The following is a 17,152-nucleotide window of genomic DNA, read 5'->3' on the forward strand; positions in this document are numbered from 1 at the left end:
GGTGAAGGGGAACAGGGCCAGCGGGGAAGGGTGGGCGAGTGGTTGGGAGCGGTGTCGCTGGCAGAGTGCGAGGCCCAGTGACAGGGGGTGAGGTGAGGAACTCAAGGGAAGCAGAACTTGAAGCCTCAGAAATGAGGCTGAGAAGCTGCAGCGCTGGAGTGGAAAAGCAGGAAGGCGCTGGAGGGAGGCGGGTGTGGGGGAGTGTGAGGTGAGAAACGTACCCTTGTGGTACCAGTGTAAGCTTGAGGTGTGGTGAAGGAACAGTGCAAGAGAAGGTTGGATGGAAGCTTGTGATGGCCTAAGCAAGACTTGCGTGGACAGAATATAGATAATATTTTTTTTTAAATTTTGGTGGGGTTTTTTTGCATTTATGATGTAGACATATCATTACTTTAAATTCACTGACCTGACAGAAGAAAATAATCCTGTTTTGTGCTATGTGGTGGGTTAGATCAGGGGACCTAAAACCAGCCTTGTGAGGAGGTCTTGTCCGAGAGCAGCTCCCTGCTCCGGTTCTCCATATGGCTGTGCAAACCTTTGTGTTGGCACTATGGCAGGAATCAGAGCAGCGTGAGAGGAAGCAAGTAGGGGAGAGTGGGACTGCTGTTTTCGCCAGTAGTGTAAGTTCATACCTGCCTTGACTGTGTATTCAGTGAATTCATATTCAGCATTGAAGCTTTATATCAAAAACATCTGGAGGCCGCAACAAGTGCAGTCTGTTGCGCTAGGTGCTGCGCTTGCACAGACACTTAGAAAGGCGATACGATGGAAGAAAGAACAGGCAACTGGAATTATGTAGATGGAAGGACGAGTGATATTTCTTTTGTGACAGTAAATCTCATTGCCCAATCTATGTAGGGCTATTGCAGAGGCAGGCAGTGGAAAACTGTACGTTGCATATAAAGGAAACAAAATAAAATTGTAACTTTCTTCTTTTTTTTTTCTCTTCTTTGTGCTGCAAAAAAACAGTGGCCAAGAGCAAATCTAAGTAAGTGATGGTTTACCTCAACAACTTTTGATTTCTGCTACCACCCTGTATCTTCAGATGTCTTTACAAAATACTAGGCTTCTCTAGAATTTTTTAGTATGTCTGAGAGACTTGCAGTCCTTGAGTCTAGCTGCATCTTTTCTGTCCTTCTGCATGTGTGTCTTTTCACAGGTAAGTACAGAACAGTGTGAAAAACCTCCTAAGTTATAAAATTGCATCAAAGGTAGGTGTTGCCCTATGGGCTGTCATGTTAAGCCGAGCTGTAACATCCAAGGTGCCTTGCACAGGGAAAGCACACCTCTGCTTTGTGGTTAAAGGGAGTCTGTAAGTTATCCACGTCATCTTCCTCCTGTTTACCTTCCATGGTTTTTAGCTGAGGAGGGCAAGCTGAGGTGCAGTGTGGGTCATCATTGTTTGTGGGCTGCCCTTTGGGCAGGTGCCGTGAACCTTTCCCATCAGCAGAGTGCAGTTCTAGCATGTTTGTGTGTGAGGAATGGCAGAGTTGCAGTCAGTGCTCTTGATTTGCTCTGTAGTCCAGCTCAGGAGGGATGTTCGTGGGCTCTGAAAGAAAATTAATCACAGTCCTTTGACCTATAGAGAAGACTGATGTGTTTTAAGGGTTGAAAAGGAATATATACTGTCAGCATACCAGTAGTCTTACAGTGTGGATGCAAGGACAGAAGGTCGTGTGGAGAGAATGACTTGCATCCAAAATGCTCTTTGATTAGCTAGACAAATCCAAGGGGCTAAACTGATACATTTATGAATACACTCCTGTCTTCTGATTCTCAGAAGTTACATTCTCTGTGAGTGCATTACATTTGGTACCAGACAGCCTCGAGAATTTTGCCTTTTAGTATTTTGTCTTATTTATTTTTTTTAAGAATCAGCCCCTGACAGAGCCAGTACCAACCACTTGCTGGGTTTGAAGAGAGTCTTCTGTTGCAGGATTTCTGCACAATTGTCAGGGTTTGAAATTAAGAAAGCACTTCCCAAGTATGTGCCTGACAGGGAAGAGAGCAGTTTGACATCTCAGCATTCCACTGTTACCTGTTTGCAGAAACAGCAAAGCAGGATGTTTCTGCAAGGTGAAAAAGTAGGTTGTAAAAATGGTGTGACTAATGTTAATGCAGTAGGGTGGGGTTTTTTTCCCTCCACCCCCCCCCCCCCCCCCCCCCGCCCCCGATGGTCCTTTCTCTGTTCTTTGTATAGTCTCATATATACTTCAGGAATATGTTACCTCCTTATATTATTTATCTTTCTGTACTTCCCTTGGGTTTTCTTCCCATGTCCTGATAGCTTTCCGCTGTTCTTTGCTGCCCCTCTTCCCAGTTATGTTCCTTCATTGGGCAGCAAGTTTTCCAAGCAAGGTGTATTGTTCAGAAAGGGCTTGGCTTCAAATATGTGGTGCACAAGAATTTCAAGGCCTGGTCATACTGATACCACTGATTCCTCCCGAAAGGGGAAACTGCACAGAGGCTTTGAGGAAGTGGGTGAGGTGTAGGGGAAGGAGTCTATGTGGTTACTGGGGCTACACATCACACCTGCAGTGGTGTACAGGAAAGGACAATAATTGGGGATAATCCCTAGACTATGCTTGGTCAGTTCATCTGCAGGAATCCAGTGTTTTTCTGTTTATTTTGAACTCGACCATAAATTAGATTGCAATGCTGTAACAGGAGAGCTCAGGGAAGTACACTGGTCAGAGCTGCACAAGTGAGGAAGAATGGATGTCTCTTCAAGGTTAATTTTGACAGACCATTTGGTATTAGAAGCAGGACAATTGAGGAAAATGAATTGCATGCCCACATGCAGAGATGTATCCATCTCTTTATTGCAATGGCAGAGAAAGATGCATTTTATGGACTGGTTAAAGGGTTTTGACCTTTCTTTTGAAACTTCAGAAGAGCTCTGTGTCTGGGAAGTTGTGCAGCTCTTTGAATACTTCCAGGGTAGGGGCATGGTGACAGCTTTCCCAGTCTCCTGACTTGCCCTGCTGCTAGGGACACTGTAGCTGCTGCCAGTCTGCCCTACAAACCCAGAGCCCTCCAGTGGGGAAGGGAGTTCCCGTGGCTGGGGTAACATCAAGCTCTGTATTTCTTGTGGGATGGATGGTGCCAAGGGGCCCTGCTTCTCCTTTTGCATGCTTCTTGTTCCATGCTACCTGCTTGGGTTCCTCTCTGCATGTGGAAGTGATGGTCTGCAATACAGTGTTATCTACAGCCCAAATATCTTTCACTACCATCATCCTTCCTCTCTTGCTATTATCTTTTAAGCCATAGTGATTCAATTGTATGTTGAGTTGGTTGTAGGTTCTTCTCTCTCTCTCTCTCTCTCACACACACACACACACACTCACTCACTCACTCACTCTCTTTCTCTCTCTCTCTCTCTCTTTCTTTCCTCCCCTCCCCTCCCCCCTTCTCTCTGGGCTTGTGTTCTGTTTAGGAGTTACTTAGTTAAACTTGATGCTGGAATTTATGGTTTATAGTGTGCTCCTTCTCTGTTTAGTAAGTTTAGCACATTGTACGGAAGCTCCTATTCAGAACATCCATGAAGTTGAAATGAAGTCTCTTACATGAGAGTGATTGTGTCAAACTCTTTATGCTAAAAGCTTCTTGTCCCTTTGACAGTGCCCACGTGCACTGACACAGAGACATTCCTTGTGACTTCAGATACGTTCTGGTGAGGATGAAAAGTGCGGCCGAGACGGGCTACTGTTTCAACATCAGGAGGCTCCGACTGCAGGAAAAACTGGTCCTGCTGAGATATGATCCCATCGGTAAGAGCCTGGGGAAGAAGTCGGCCTGCTTTGTATAAGCTTCTCTGATTCTGTGGGGTAAAAGATTTGAATGTAACAGGATTTTTCCCATCTAAGCAGACTGTCATAACATGTTACATACTCGGATGACTGTACAGTTGCCGTTCTTCATGACATTCCAGTGGGAAGTAAACATTACCCTCATTTTACAGTTTGCGGCACTGAAACAAAGCAGTGACTTGCCCTACACATCAGAGTCTTTGATGACAGCCACGCCACATGTCAGTGGCAAAGCAAAGTGACACAGGAGTTCTTTCATTCTGTTCTTTGTGTGGTTTGCTAGACTGAGCTACCTCCAACAAGCAGCCACGAAGTATGCATCAATAGAAATGCCCTGTCTGGGTGCTTCAGACAGTAAACTTTAACCATCACTTACAAAATGGACTTTTAAAGAAATAAACACAAGTTCTTTCTCCTTCACAAATGATACCACTGTCCAGATGACAGTTTGTGGGTTCTTTTATGTTCCTCTGGTCCTTGCAAATTTTCTGTTTAAGTATCTGATTTGTTGGGGGTTAGAGCACTTGCCAAGATGCCTTTTGCTCACCAGGCTTTTTGGAAGGTGACTGAGAGCTCAAGTTTTTTTTGGAGGAACCAGTCTGTAGTTAACATTAAAAAGCTTAATTTGGGGAAATTTAGAATGTAAACCAGACAATGCTAGAAATAGCATGCAGGAGTTAATGCAAAAAAGGCTTATTTAATCTATAGATTAATAAAGGAATGTATTGAGCAGCTCTAAGTAGGTAGTATAATGTATGGCCAGTAATTACATGGTTCAAGCTTATTTTTTCTTGTAATTTTATGTTCCTGTTAGATGCCTGACCTTATAGGAGCTATATGGCAGGTGAGAAAAACTACCTGAGAAACAGTATGTGCTCATCATAGGCTGACAGAGGTTGTGGCTTTCCTGAATTCCACGCAGAAGGGGAATTGGAGATTGTGGAGATTATTTTCTTCAATAGGAAAATTTTAAATGACTGCATCGAAACATTGTGCAAAGTGATTCTCCAGAAGCCTCACAACTTGTAGGAAATGTGAAAAGAGTGGAGAGCTCAGGCTATGTAGCGCTTCTGTTGCAGAACATGTAGGTTGTTGAAGTACAAAATTGGAAATAATTAAGAAAAAAAAGCTCTGATCTTTGTAGCCTGTAGTAGAACACAAGTGAGAAACTGATGTAAGTACTGCATGTGTGACGGGAAGTAAATTTGAGTCTAGATACCAGCTCACATCAGGTACATGTTAGGAAGCATTTTCACTTGGCATGCATTTTCACCTTATGTTTTTTACTTTTCAAAAACCTGGGATCTCCACAGAACGAAGCTTTTTAGTGAAGTAGTGGCAGTAGTGCCCAAGTTTCACTACCTCCTAACTGCAGCAACCGAATGTGTTACTAAGTTGCAGTATTTCTTAAAGCGAAACTTTTATGTGGAAGAAGTGATTTTGTTGCTGTGTGGATTGCTCTTGCGTAGCTTTCAAAGGAATTCCTATCATGAAGTTAAATCGGAACAGCAGTGCTTTTCAAATGGCATCATAAAGCTTTGGTTTAATTTTTTTTGTTTTTCAGTAATGCACTGACTTTGCTTAACCTGTAGTTGAACTGACTTTGCTAGCATCTGCATCAGGTGTCAGAGGCAGTGTAGGTTTGTGCCTCACTGAGAGCACCACAGGACACTCAGTCAACTTTTCAGTCAGTCTGTGAGCCCAACTGGATCCAGCTCATCATCTGCACTTGTTTGGGCTCTGAAGTTGAAGAGTGGTAGAAAGCAGTAAGAACTTATTTTTGTCCCTACATCAAGCAGCTGTGACTCACAGAGCAGCTCTTGAATGTTTTCAGCCACTTAAATCCTGATACTTATTTTCACAGAGGTAAAATGGACCTCTTAGGAACTAAAATTAACATGTGGTAAAGTGAAAGCACTACCAGACTCCTTCAGAAGTTGGTTAACAGCCGCACTGCACCAGTTAGTTGCTCCACGCTCATTTAAGCAGCAAAGGCAGCCAGGAGAAAGGGATGCAGGCTCGTTGAATTGCGTCTGAACACTTCAGGCTTCTTAACAGATTCTTTTTTCCCTATAGCAAAACAACGTGTCCTCTTCACTGAGAAGAGAAAAATCCGCTCTATCTGAACAATGACTGGACTTGATTTATGCACGAGGAGAGGACGCTTTGAGGGGGGACGGGGTGAATGCTGATTCAGAAATCCAGCAACGTGGGCTAAAAGGAGAGGAAATGAACTGGGATCACCGTCTCCTGTGATTTGAAGGCCATTGTGAATAAAACAATGTAGAGAGAGAAAATTCTTAATGTCTGGGCATAGATCATCACAGTAACATTTATTTATCTTTTGAGTTATTTTTACAGTACTCAATTAAAAAAAATTAAATAGCAAATCCCATTGTCTCTGTTTTCCATTGTGAAAGAGGCTGTAATCTTCAAAGAAACTATTGTTTTATAAGGCAATAAAAATTAACATTTTCCACAGCAGAAAAAATGGCAGGATTGCAAGTTTTTCTAACCTACCAGCCACAGATTCAACAGCAGTGACCATGAATTGGTGTCATTCCTTGGAGGGGTAGTGTTGTGCCAGCTCCTTCCTAGGAAAGGAAGAAGCAGTGGGAACCTGGTGAAATCTCTTTGATAAGCTGTGACTATGCATAAACAGGCTATATTATTTTCAGTCTGGTCAGCAGGACTAATTTTTCACTCCTGATTTTTGTCAAGTGTGAAGAAAGTAGATAGCCAAAGTTGTTCTCTGATGTTTTGGGAAGTTTTTTGTTAGCTCACCTATGGTTAGAGCAATATGGCTAGAAACATTTTTCAGTCTACCTCAGTAGCACTCTTGTCCTCTTTCCAGTCTGAGGGATCTTCCACAGTGGCACAGCCCACACCTAAGGCACATGAGAACGGATGGGCCAGGGCTGGGTGTACAGTGCTTTGTTAGGGAGCCAAACGCTGGCCTCAGTGTCTGCAGCCAAGGACCGAAGTTGCAGTTTCAAAGCTAACACTACGTCACGTGTTGGCATTGCACATCAGAAGTTCTGATAAAATCAAGTAAAATTATTACATGGAGCCCAATACCCTCCACACATTTTGCTGTAAACTTTGTGTGGTTCAGCATTGTGTGGGACAGCCACGAGCCCAGTGGTTATGTGGGGCCAGAGAGACCTGCTGTGCTGTGTTTGAAAGACCTGCCACCCCCACCCCATCTCACTGCTTCCTGGTCTTTCCAGTCAGCAGAGGAGAACCTTGGTACAGTCAAAAAAATAATGCTGTCTGGGACAAGATAAAATCAGCACTTTGAGCGAGACAATGTCAATTAGAAAAGGTCCTGAGGCAAGTCCTTCCTGTAAGGATATGACGATTGTGTCCCTGATGCCTGCACGCTCACTGATGCGATGAAGTTAGACTTCCTGATCATTTCCTCCATGGGTAGCTTGGGATAGTAAGCCAGGTAGAAGGCCAGTGCTCCAACAAAACTGTCTCCAGCTCCCTAGAATAAAATAACAAACAACTTTAAGCATACTCGCACAGGGAAACAATTCAGATGTGTTTACTGAAAAGACAAAAGTTGCAGCACTGACTGCAGGGGTCAGGAAATTGTTCAAGGGTTGAGTTAATTCACTTTTCTATGCCTAGGAAATTCTGCCATGTTAAACTAATGCCACAATACTATCTTTGTGCCCAGCAGTTGAATCAAGGTACACACTATAATATGACCTAAACTTAAAGAAAAAGACAGGCAAGTGTGCTACAGTTCAGCAACGTGCTGTCATAAACACTGCTTTTGAAACTTCCTGTTGTTGGAGTGTCCGATTTTGATTTCTCAACCTGAATATTTCATTAAAGCTATTTTTCTCTCATTTAACTTCTGTTTTTCATAAAGGGCAGTGGTAGAAGGGACAGAGAAAAGGGGAAAAAAATAGGCCATGTGGCTTGTGGTGTCAGTAAATTCCTAGTTGCAGAATGATACATTTTGATGCCTCCAGAACTTAGCTGTTGTTCATTAAGAAGGCCCCACTAACAAAGGTCTATGCTGTGTCTATCACATAAACTACTCATTCTTGGGGCACGGTTTGCCGCCTACACTGAGTTTAACCGTGAGGGTGGAGGACATTGACATTCACCTGGAGCTCTGGCAGCTGTGGCCCTCTTGAGCTACCTGTCCCCAGGCCGTGTCTCCCACCAGAGCTGCCTGATGCCCTGCCTGCCCCAAACAAGCCCTCAACAAATGGGGAGTATGCTTTCTTCTTCTCAGAGTAACCCTTCCCCCTCTTCTTGTTGGTACCATAAAACTGGCTCTAAGGTCCCCCTTTTTTAATCCTACTTTTATACCAGTAAAAGCGTTACACTGGACACACTGGTAATATCTTCTTTCCTTCAAGAACCAGCACATGGACTATCTCCCCTGAGGGGGTTTGCCTCTGTAGTTGTAATAAATAGGTCCCAGGAGTCATGGGACAAGAGCAAAGGCCTGGAAAAAGTTAGCTAAGAAAGCTAAGCACAATTTCTAATTGGAAGTTAAGGCTAGGAAGTAATTTTCAATTTTGAGTTCTAGGCGTTCTCAGTGTTAAACTCCTCCTTACCCTAAAATCAGCTGTAGTTATATGCATTTATCATTCTGGCCAAAAAATACCATTTCCACAAAACTCTGTTGGTAACATTGCAAGCAGCTGACAGAGCAGAGCAGCGCGGAAACTGCAAGGGAACCCGAAGGGGGGTAAGCGCAGGATCATCGTGCCTACAGCATGCCTTGTCTCTCCACACCTTGTCTCTTCTTGCCCAGAAGCTGTTTGCATTGGTGTTCCCACTCAGGAGACGATGCCCTGCTTAACTCTCCCTTAGCCTGCAGTTTGGATGCTGTCTTCTATTGCCTTCACAGCAGGGCACAACACAGAGCATCACCTGGCAAACTGCGTGTTAATAAGTGAAGCTGTACCCCGGCATGCAGCTGTAGCTGCACCTGTTTCAACAGTTCTGTATTCCTGAATGTACCAGGGGCAGGTGAAGGTTTTTATCAATTTCTGTTGGGCTTTTGTCTCTCTTCTGGTTTCCAGAGTGCTGCCACAATGGCAGGTGGAGCAGGAGCAGGTGACTGCTAGTTAAGCATTGCCAGTGCCTTTTGTCTGATGTGTAATACAGAAATTGCTGGCCCATCTCAGAGTTTATAATCTAATCGGTGCATGATTAATTATTAAAGCTATTTTGGCACTGCTGTTACAGACAGAAGTAGAATTTCAGCAAGCAGCTCTGTTATGCTGTAGCTCTAGCAGGAAGAACTCACCATTTTTACATCAAATATTTCTCATACTGTGATCACTCGGTAATGGAAGTGGCCAAATATTATTTTAATGAAGAATTCTCAGAGTACTGGGTGTCATAAACTTTTACCCGGCAGCAGAATAGAGCCGCATACTGTCTTTGATCTTTTTTTTTTAAATGTAGATAACTAAATACTGCCCCAAATAATTGCTGCAGTGTTTGCTAGTGGAGCAAAACAAGACCAACCGCACAGCACCCAGGTCTTAGGGTGCATGACGGCGAGATGGAACCTAAGTTCTCCCTTCAATGTTGCTGCACTGCTTCACTTTTGGGTGATGCTCTGAGTTTGTGAGACGGCTGTAGATCTCCCTTTTGGCGAGGCTGAACTACGTTAAATGACTGCAAAGGTGGAAAAAGGGGTGAACAGAAGAATTCCATGCAGAATGGAAAAAGGCGGCCTAGTATTTTTTTATAAGAGAAAAGATTATGGGATAATTGGAGAATATACAGAAGGATTGGATGCCAGTGAACTTTTGCTGGAATTCTTCCTTCCCACAGATAGACTGGAGCAGTCAGTGTCGCTAAAGCTCAGCCACTACAGACCCCAGGGGTATGATAAATTCTGCTGTTGGTAAGTAAACATTTTGCGTGGGGGGTGTTTTCAATATAGGAGCTACTACGCTGAACACAGCGGCATGTATCAGATCGATTATGTAGATACCCTGTGCAGTCTTGCTCCTGGTCTGTGCAGACACAACTGGTCGAACGTGACTTCAAGAGCAACAGCAGAACTGATTCAGCTGCAAGGTTAGCTGCAATAGGAACTGTTTTCAGCCCACAGAAACAGACCTTCCCTCTTTGGTATTGTGGATTGAGCTACACTGGGTTTGGTAGATTCAGAAAAGGTCAGCACAGAGCAGAAAAAGGAACAGGGTCAGAGCAAAATCAAGATTATCCAAACTCTGAATTAGCAAATATTAGCTTTACATTTAGCTGTTTCAAAACTTGCTAGAAGAAAAAAACAAATCTACTTTGCAAAAATAATGAATGTTAGAAATGACCAGTAAGGCACATTTATTTTGCCCATTGACCAAATATAAATACAGAATATGTAGTATTTTACATTCTTCAGTATTTGTCTTCCAGGAATCCTAATACATTGCAGACTTTGAGATAATCCTCATATCCTTGAGTGCCTGGAGACAATTCATTCCACAATTATAAAAATGTAACTTGTTTAACCTTTCTCTAGAGCAGGAGATGCTAGTTTGTAGGAAATAAAATAAAGACTTGGATCAAAAAATTTGGCTGATATGGCATGGCTAGTTCTAAAATGCAAATGTTAGGGTTTTTACTAAGTTCTATGGTTTTGAAGCAGTTTTTAAAACCTATTTATATTCTGTGTCACTGGTCTGGAAAGTCCTTGTTTTCCTGTATGTCTGGAAAAGGGCATTTTTGTTTGTTAGAGTCCAGCACGGACTGAGATTCTGTGCCTCCAGAGAAGAGAAAACCCACAAAAACACTTCTATTTATACCTTAGCTTTTGTTAGTCCTGATTTGTCAGAAGCTGGTTCACAACTTTAGTATAACTATTTTTACACAATGCTGCTCTGTAAGTGCTTTTTTAAGGAAAGTGCTTTGTAAGTGGAAACGATATTGTTCAACAGTCTTTCCAGCAAGTAAAGCATTTTTCAATCAATCCTGTAGAATAATAGGATGCATTTCACTTACACAATAAGATCACTTGGTCACCAAAAAACTTGGGAGGCCACGAGGCCAAAAGCTACACTTGACAGCATTTCAGCAGTTGCACTGCCTTGTTTCAGGGCAACCTCTTGCTCAGTCTTCACCCTCCCAGCCTGTCCTCAGGGGGGAGAGTAATGGCAACCACGTAAGAACTGGGGGGGGGATCTGGCTCCCGAAGCCTGACATTTTTACTGAACCTCAGGTGACTTTCCTCAGGTGATTTTTCAAGAAGTCACAGTCCATGTGTGCTCTGTGTATTACACGGATTCATTCCATTAAATAAATTGTAAGAGCATGTTACCAAGTCCTAAAAGGAACAATGTTTTGTATTGCAGTACACGAGAAGCATTAGGCATGCCTGTAATGATAAATTCTTCGCTTAGTGAATAAATCAAAACATCAATCCAAAAGCTGTCAAAAACTGCATTAGAACGTAGAATCAACGATTCTGCTTGCAACAATGCTTATAGTCTCCTAGGAGCATTCATAGCAGTGCACAAATGAACGAAGCCTGAGGATTACACTGATTTAGTGCAGTCTAAATGCATGGCAATGCAGAGATGCTCAACTCTGTCGAAGGAATTGAGCCTTGGAGAATTCCAGTTGTATTTATAGCACTCCGTAACTGTGTGATGCTGGATTATGCTAAGGATGTTATCGCTCTGTGTCACATCTGCTCAACATTCCTTGCTGTACCCCTGCCTACGCTGTACCCGAACTACAAATTAGCCCTACACAACACAGAAATATCTGTCAGTGAAGGCACTCACTGGCCGCTCCCCACAAGTGGGAAAAGCCAATCTCTCCCTACAAGAATCCCTGGGCTGTGCTTTGATGAAAGGTTACGAGTGGAAATGGAGAAACGTTTCCAGCCTTCAGGATGTATTCAGACACTCTTGTGCCAAGAGCGTCTATGTCTCAGCTAAGAGATAATTTCAGCTGAAATGCTCAGGGAATAACATATCGCTTGGTAACAGTGGTTGAATCAGTTATACAGCTTTTTTTTCTGGTCTTTATTTTTATGATTTCCTTCTCCCTGAAAAAGCCCATGTTTATCCTCTATGCGATGGAGAATGGTTTATTTCTGGAAATATTACTGCCTTTTTTTTTCACTTTTGTATTTATTTGCCCGTGCAACACTTTTTTTTTTTTGGGGGGGGGGGGAGGCGGTAATATTCCTCCCCTCTGCCCCTCCACCACCATTTTTCCTGATGTTTCCCTGGAGAGATACTTTGGCAGTTTGAATTAAGACAGTCTTTAAATTAAACTAACTCCACTGCCTTGAAACTCTCTTAAAGTTAAACTAATTGGACTGTCTTCAAACTATTTCCTAAGCTCAAGGCCTAACAAGGGTGACGGCTCCAATGGTGTCTGGGGTTGCTGATCCTGTGTGGAAGGATTGGCATCTTTGTAGGACACCCTACAGATACCGGTGGGGCTCTGCACGGCTGCACTTACAGGAGCAGACCTTTGGACACAAACCTCTAAAACCTGAAATACTTGAAAACTACAAAGAGATCTTCCACCAGCACAGTTATTATATCTATGCATGGAGTTTTGAGCCAGAACAAAATGATAAAATGTCCTTTGAAACAGAATCACAGAATCATTTAGGTTGGAAAAGACCTTTAAGATTATTGAGCCCAACTGTTAACCTAACACTGCCAAGTCCACCACTAAACCCCATGGCTAGGCACCACATCTACTCGTCTTTTAAATACCTCCAGGGATGGTGACTCAATCACTTCCCTGGGCAGCTTGAAAACCCTTTTGGTGAAGAAATTTTTCTTAATATTCAATCTAAATATCCCCTGATGCAACTTGAAATAATTTCCCCTTGCCCTATCACTTGTTACTTGGGAGGGGACCAACACCCACCTCATTACAGCCTCCTTTCAGGTAGTTGTAGAGAGTGATAAGGTCTCCTCTCAGCCTCCTCTTCTCCAGGCTAAATGACCCCAGTTCCCTCAGCTGTTCCTCATAAGACTTGTTCTCCAGATGCCTCACCAGCTTCATTGCCCCTCTTTGGACATGTTCCAGCACCTCAATGTCTTTCTTGTAGTGAGGGGCCCAAAACTGAACACAGTATTTGGGGTGCCGCCTCACCAGTGCCAAGTAGAGGGGCACAATCACTGCCTTGGTCCTGTTGGCCAAATTTAAATAAGCCAAAGTCTGCCTTAACCTGTTCTTATCATGGAACTACCAAACTTTGCAATAAAAGCCAAATGAACTTGAAACAAATAGCAGAGCTCACCTTTTTAGGTCTAAGTTAGGCTTTTGGTGCAGACTAGAGAGCACTGCAAAGCTACTTGGGTTGAAGATAAAGGAGAAGCACACTGTGTCCCAGACCTTTAGGGTCTAGATCCACAGCTGCATTACTGTGCTTAATCTGTGCTCTGGTAACTGAGTGTTTCTGCAATCTTGTCACAAAGAAAAACTAGAACATGTCCTCAGGCAAAGGAAAATACATAGAGAGGATCCACGGTGGTGGCAATTGTTCCTTTCTTCTTCCCCTCTGCCTTCTCCATACACTGACACCATCTGATGTGCTCTGCACACTCCAGACCAAGTCCTGTGATGCTGCTGCCCCACCATACGCTCCTTCCTCCCAGCCACGTGCAGAATGGCTGTATTCAGCCACTGTTGAACAATGGCAGGAGGTGTAAGCTAACACATTTTAATTTGCATTCCCTGTAGGTTGACAGTGCACTCTCAATCCCAGTGATTCAGACTGCAGTTTCATAATAGGCCTAAGCCAATCCATGGTTGTGTTATTGCTGAAGGGCTCAGTCCTCACTCATGTTTTTATCCTTGTCTCATGTTCCCACGCCCTCCCCTATATCAGATCTAGCACGCGTGCGGCAAAGATCAGTTCTCTGATCCGTCTGAAGATGTAAGCCAGCCAAAACTGACCAAGAAACATTAGTTTCCACCCAGATCGGCAAGCTGCTGTATTACCACATGATAGCTAGACCGATGCCAAGGAGAAAGAGGTTAGAAACACTCCTTTCAGCAGCAGCATGATCTTGGCTCAGCTTAAGCCAACTGTGAAACCTCACCCTCGGTCAACACCAGGCAATTCATTAACTCAGTTGTGTATCCAAGTCCTAATGCTCTGGCTCCTGGTTCACACAGGGAAAGCCGCTTGTTCCACTTTTCCCCTTGTGCCCTGTGGGCTCGGACTGGAGGAATGAGGGAACAATCACGCTTCCTTGCTGTATCTTTTCCAGACTCTGTTCTGGGAAGCCGTGGGAAGGAGCAGTCCCTGCCTTTCTTGCATTTATGTTGCGCTGCACTTGCATAGCCATGCATGGGGAGAACTTCTTGCTCAGTTACTCAAGCTGACTGAGGACAGCATGTTATCTGGTCCTTCACACATCTTGAGAACTTAGAGGTAACTAAACTACACCCAGTGTGGACTATCAGTTGGGAAACATGAAAACCAAAGCACACCACACAATGCTTCACATCAGCCATCAGGAATTTTTACCCACTTCCTGACAGATTTCCTGATGGTTCATTAACAGTGATTAATCAGCCTGACCGTTAACCCCCTGCATTCCTGAGAGATTAATCTCGATACAAGGCCTCCTGCATGCATTTTCTTTCCTTTCTGAAACATCCTACTGCATTAAGTTATTCACTGTTTCTAAAAAGATCAGCCACAAGCATTACAGATGCATGAATTCCCCTGAAAAGTTATCTGGTTTGTGGTGAATTTTGGAAATAAAGCATTCACAATTCTACAATTTTTAATTTGTGTATCATCTAAAAAGCACAGCTGAAAGTATCTAGAAATCTGGCAATATCACACGGTCCTGCTTTACATTTCAAAGCCCCTATACAGCATCTGTTTTGAAGGCAGGTAATAGTGCTCTTATTTCACCTGACAGGAAATGAACCCAACTTAAGATCAAGAATGTTATGAACACCCACTTTGAGACACAGGAGCTACCCATCCTTTGAAAATCAGGCACAGCTTGGCAACCCCAAAACTGAGGTATCCAAAATTAGTATGTGGACCTCCACAAGTTGTCCACAGCTCTGCTAAACTTTCAGTCGGGATCAGAAGAGAAGAGCTCCCACCTTGCTGTTTACAAGAAAAATACTGCAAGGTGTCTGTGAGGCGATGGCTTTCTCTTAGTGCACACTGACAAAATCTGGGAGGGAGCACAGGAGACCTTTGTTCTGCCGGGTACTAATATTCCAACATGCCACTCAGCAGGGAATGTCAGGGAAAGACATTATTCTGTGTTAACAGACTAAACCCAGAAAGCCAACAAAGTATTCACCCACAGGGAGCACTCTGTTTTCTGAATCATCGAAACAATTCAGTGTGATGATACTCATATAAACTCCTTTCAACTCCAGATAGCATTAATGACAGGTGACAAATTTATTTCTTTCTTACACAATGGAGTAAGAGTGCTGAACCAGGAACTCCACACGCTGTTCTGAAAACAACAGATCCACGTTGCTGAACCTGTGAGATTCCCACAAACCCAACAATTCACCACTCCTCTGACCCCTACGCTACCAGAGTGATAGATATTTTGGCATGGACTATTTCAATTTAGGATACACTTCTGTGTAAATTTTCTGCTTAAGCTACAGTTAGCTTTTGCCTTGGTACCAGCTTCTTCCCTGGTTTCACACTTGAGCTATGATCTGTGTCCTTTCATGTGATCTGAAGTCCATACCTCACAAAGAATCAGCAGAGGAAACCCTCCACACTTGTTTTTCTTTGCTGGAGTGCATATGGAAAACTCATGACATTTAAAACACAGTACTGGAAAATCTCATTACACTTCAGCTCAGTACAAAACTCTCCAGTGGCACTCATGCAAAAAGCAGTATATATACCAAGATGTGTCAACAACAGGGAAGCATGCAAACATTGCCACTAACAGAAATAAGACAGATTTTCAGTTGAACATGCTGTATACAGGAGCTGTTTCTACCTTTCCCAAGGTTTGGACTTGCACAGAATCAGTGTTTGCTGAAGCTCAGCACTAAATATAGCAGCCCCTCAGAAGGTTGATTTGTACTTCTCAAACAGGTTTATCGAGCCTCAACAACATGCCGCTACTCTCCTACTCTAATCAAAAGCTTCACTTATCTCACTTCCTTGAGAAGTACTTCGCTCCATTAATTACTCACATCACACTCATGCCAACTTGTAATTTCTTCCTAACAAAGCTCACGCTTATGCATTAATTCACAATTTTCATTTAATGAACAAATGAAACTGCAGCCGAAGCCCTGCTCAGAAAACACAAAGTTACTCTAATAGTACGCTGCAAATACTGGCAGTGGGTTTCCCTTCCAAACAATGAGCTCCCCAATCAGGAGAGAACTGGTCAAATTGTCACCGACTGTGTCACCTGGTGTCACGTCAGAAGCTGACATGGCTTCAGGACCCCATAATCTAACAGCCAAGTCAGAAGGGGGAAATCTCCTTGCTGGGCAATTTCACTAGCCACATCTGCTTTTTTTCTCTCAGACTGAAAATGCCAGAAGACTTTTAGTGATCCCATCTAATCTGAAGAGATGCACTCAGAATGACACAACTGCCATCTCGCCTGGAATTGATCAAAAAAACATTCTTTTTTTGCACGAAAGCTCCATATGCTCGAGCGCCTCTTTCAAAACCACAGTATCTAGCCTTTGTTGGCTGGCCACTGCTCCCGCCTACCTCTGAACTACATATCCTGGAGGGAAAAAAAACCACCAAACTTCAGGAGGTTTTTTTGTCTGAGCTCACTCTAGCATTGTCCTCTTGCCAGCTCCCTGCATTCTTTTTCCTACCAAGTTTGTCTAATCTTTTCGACGAGTACTTGAGTCGTAGCTTCTCTCTCTGAGTTAAACTAGATGTGACCTACAAGCCAGAACTGCTGCTCTGCCCTACAGTATTGCTCTCTACTGCCCACCCATTCTGTTGTCCTTAACCTGTGGGGCAGGCGTCCAGAAAAGAGGGCTCCCGCACCTTGCTCGTGGTCTTCAGGAGCAGATGAGCACCAAGGCGCTGCTTCTGACAGAAAGGCTTTCTCTGTGGGATGCCCTGTAAAATGGATCTTTCCAACAAACACACTGCTTGCTTCATTGTTTCAGTAACAAAATCACATACATCAGTAATGAGGCACAAGCTTCTGAAGACTTTCCTTACCTTTTCCCTGGATTTCTGTGTTTATTTGTGCTTTGAAACGAATAAAACCAAAAATGCTTATAGCCATTTGGGCAGTTGACAAACATTACTCCCAGAATTTGGGAATCTGCTTTTCTACAGCTGAGTTGTTCTAGAATACAGAATGATTCTGTATGTCTGTCGCTACGCACAG

General features: G+C 43.4%; 2 protein-coding genes across 2 annotated transcripts in view; one reads left to right on the forward strand and one right to left on the reverse strand.

Moving 5' to 3' along the window:
- Window positions 1–971: 971 nt before the first annotated feature.
- MRPL33 (mitochondrial ribosomal protein L33) lies at window positions 972–6,199 on the forward strand. Its single transcript, XM_010182539.1, has 3 exons — window positions 972–988; window positions 3,664–3,770; window positions 5,886–6,199. The coding sequence occupies exons 2-3, from the start codon at window positions 3,680–3,682 to the stop codon at window positions 5,933–5,935; spliced, it is 141 nt and encodes a 46-aa protein (XP_010180841.1). The 5' UTR covers window positions 972–988; window positions 3,664–3,679; the 3' UTR covers window positions 5,936–6,199.
- A 926-nt stretch (window positions 6,200–7,125) lies between these two features.
- RBKS (ribokinase) overlaps window positions 7,126–17,152 on the reverse strand; it is a 62,464-nt gene continuing 52,437 nt past the window's right edge. Inside the window, exon 8 of the mRNA XM_010182540.1 lies at window positions 7,126–7,299. Coding sequence (XP_010180842.1) covers window positions 7,126–7,299 — 174 coding nt within the window. The remainder of the gene's footprint in view (window positions 7,300–17,152) is intronic.

This window comes from Mesitornis unicolor, unplaced genomic scaffold (assembly GCF_000695765.1).
Source record: "Mesitornis unicolor isolate BGI_N332 unplaced genomic scaffold, ASM69576v1 scaffold35694, whole genome shotgun sequence".
NCBI classification, from domain to species: Eukaryota; Metazoa; Chordata; class Aves; order Mesitornithiformes; family Mesitornithidae; genus Mesitornis; species Mesitornis unicolor.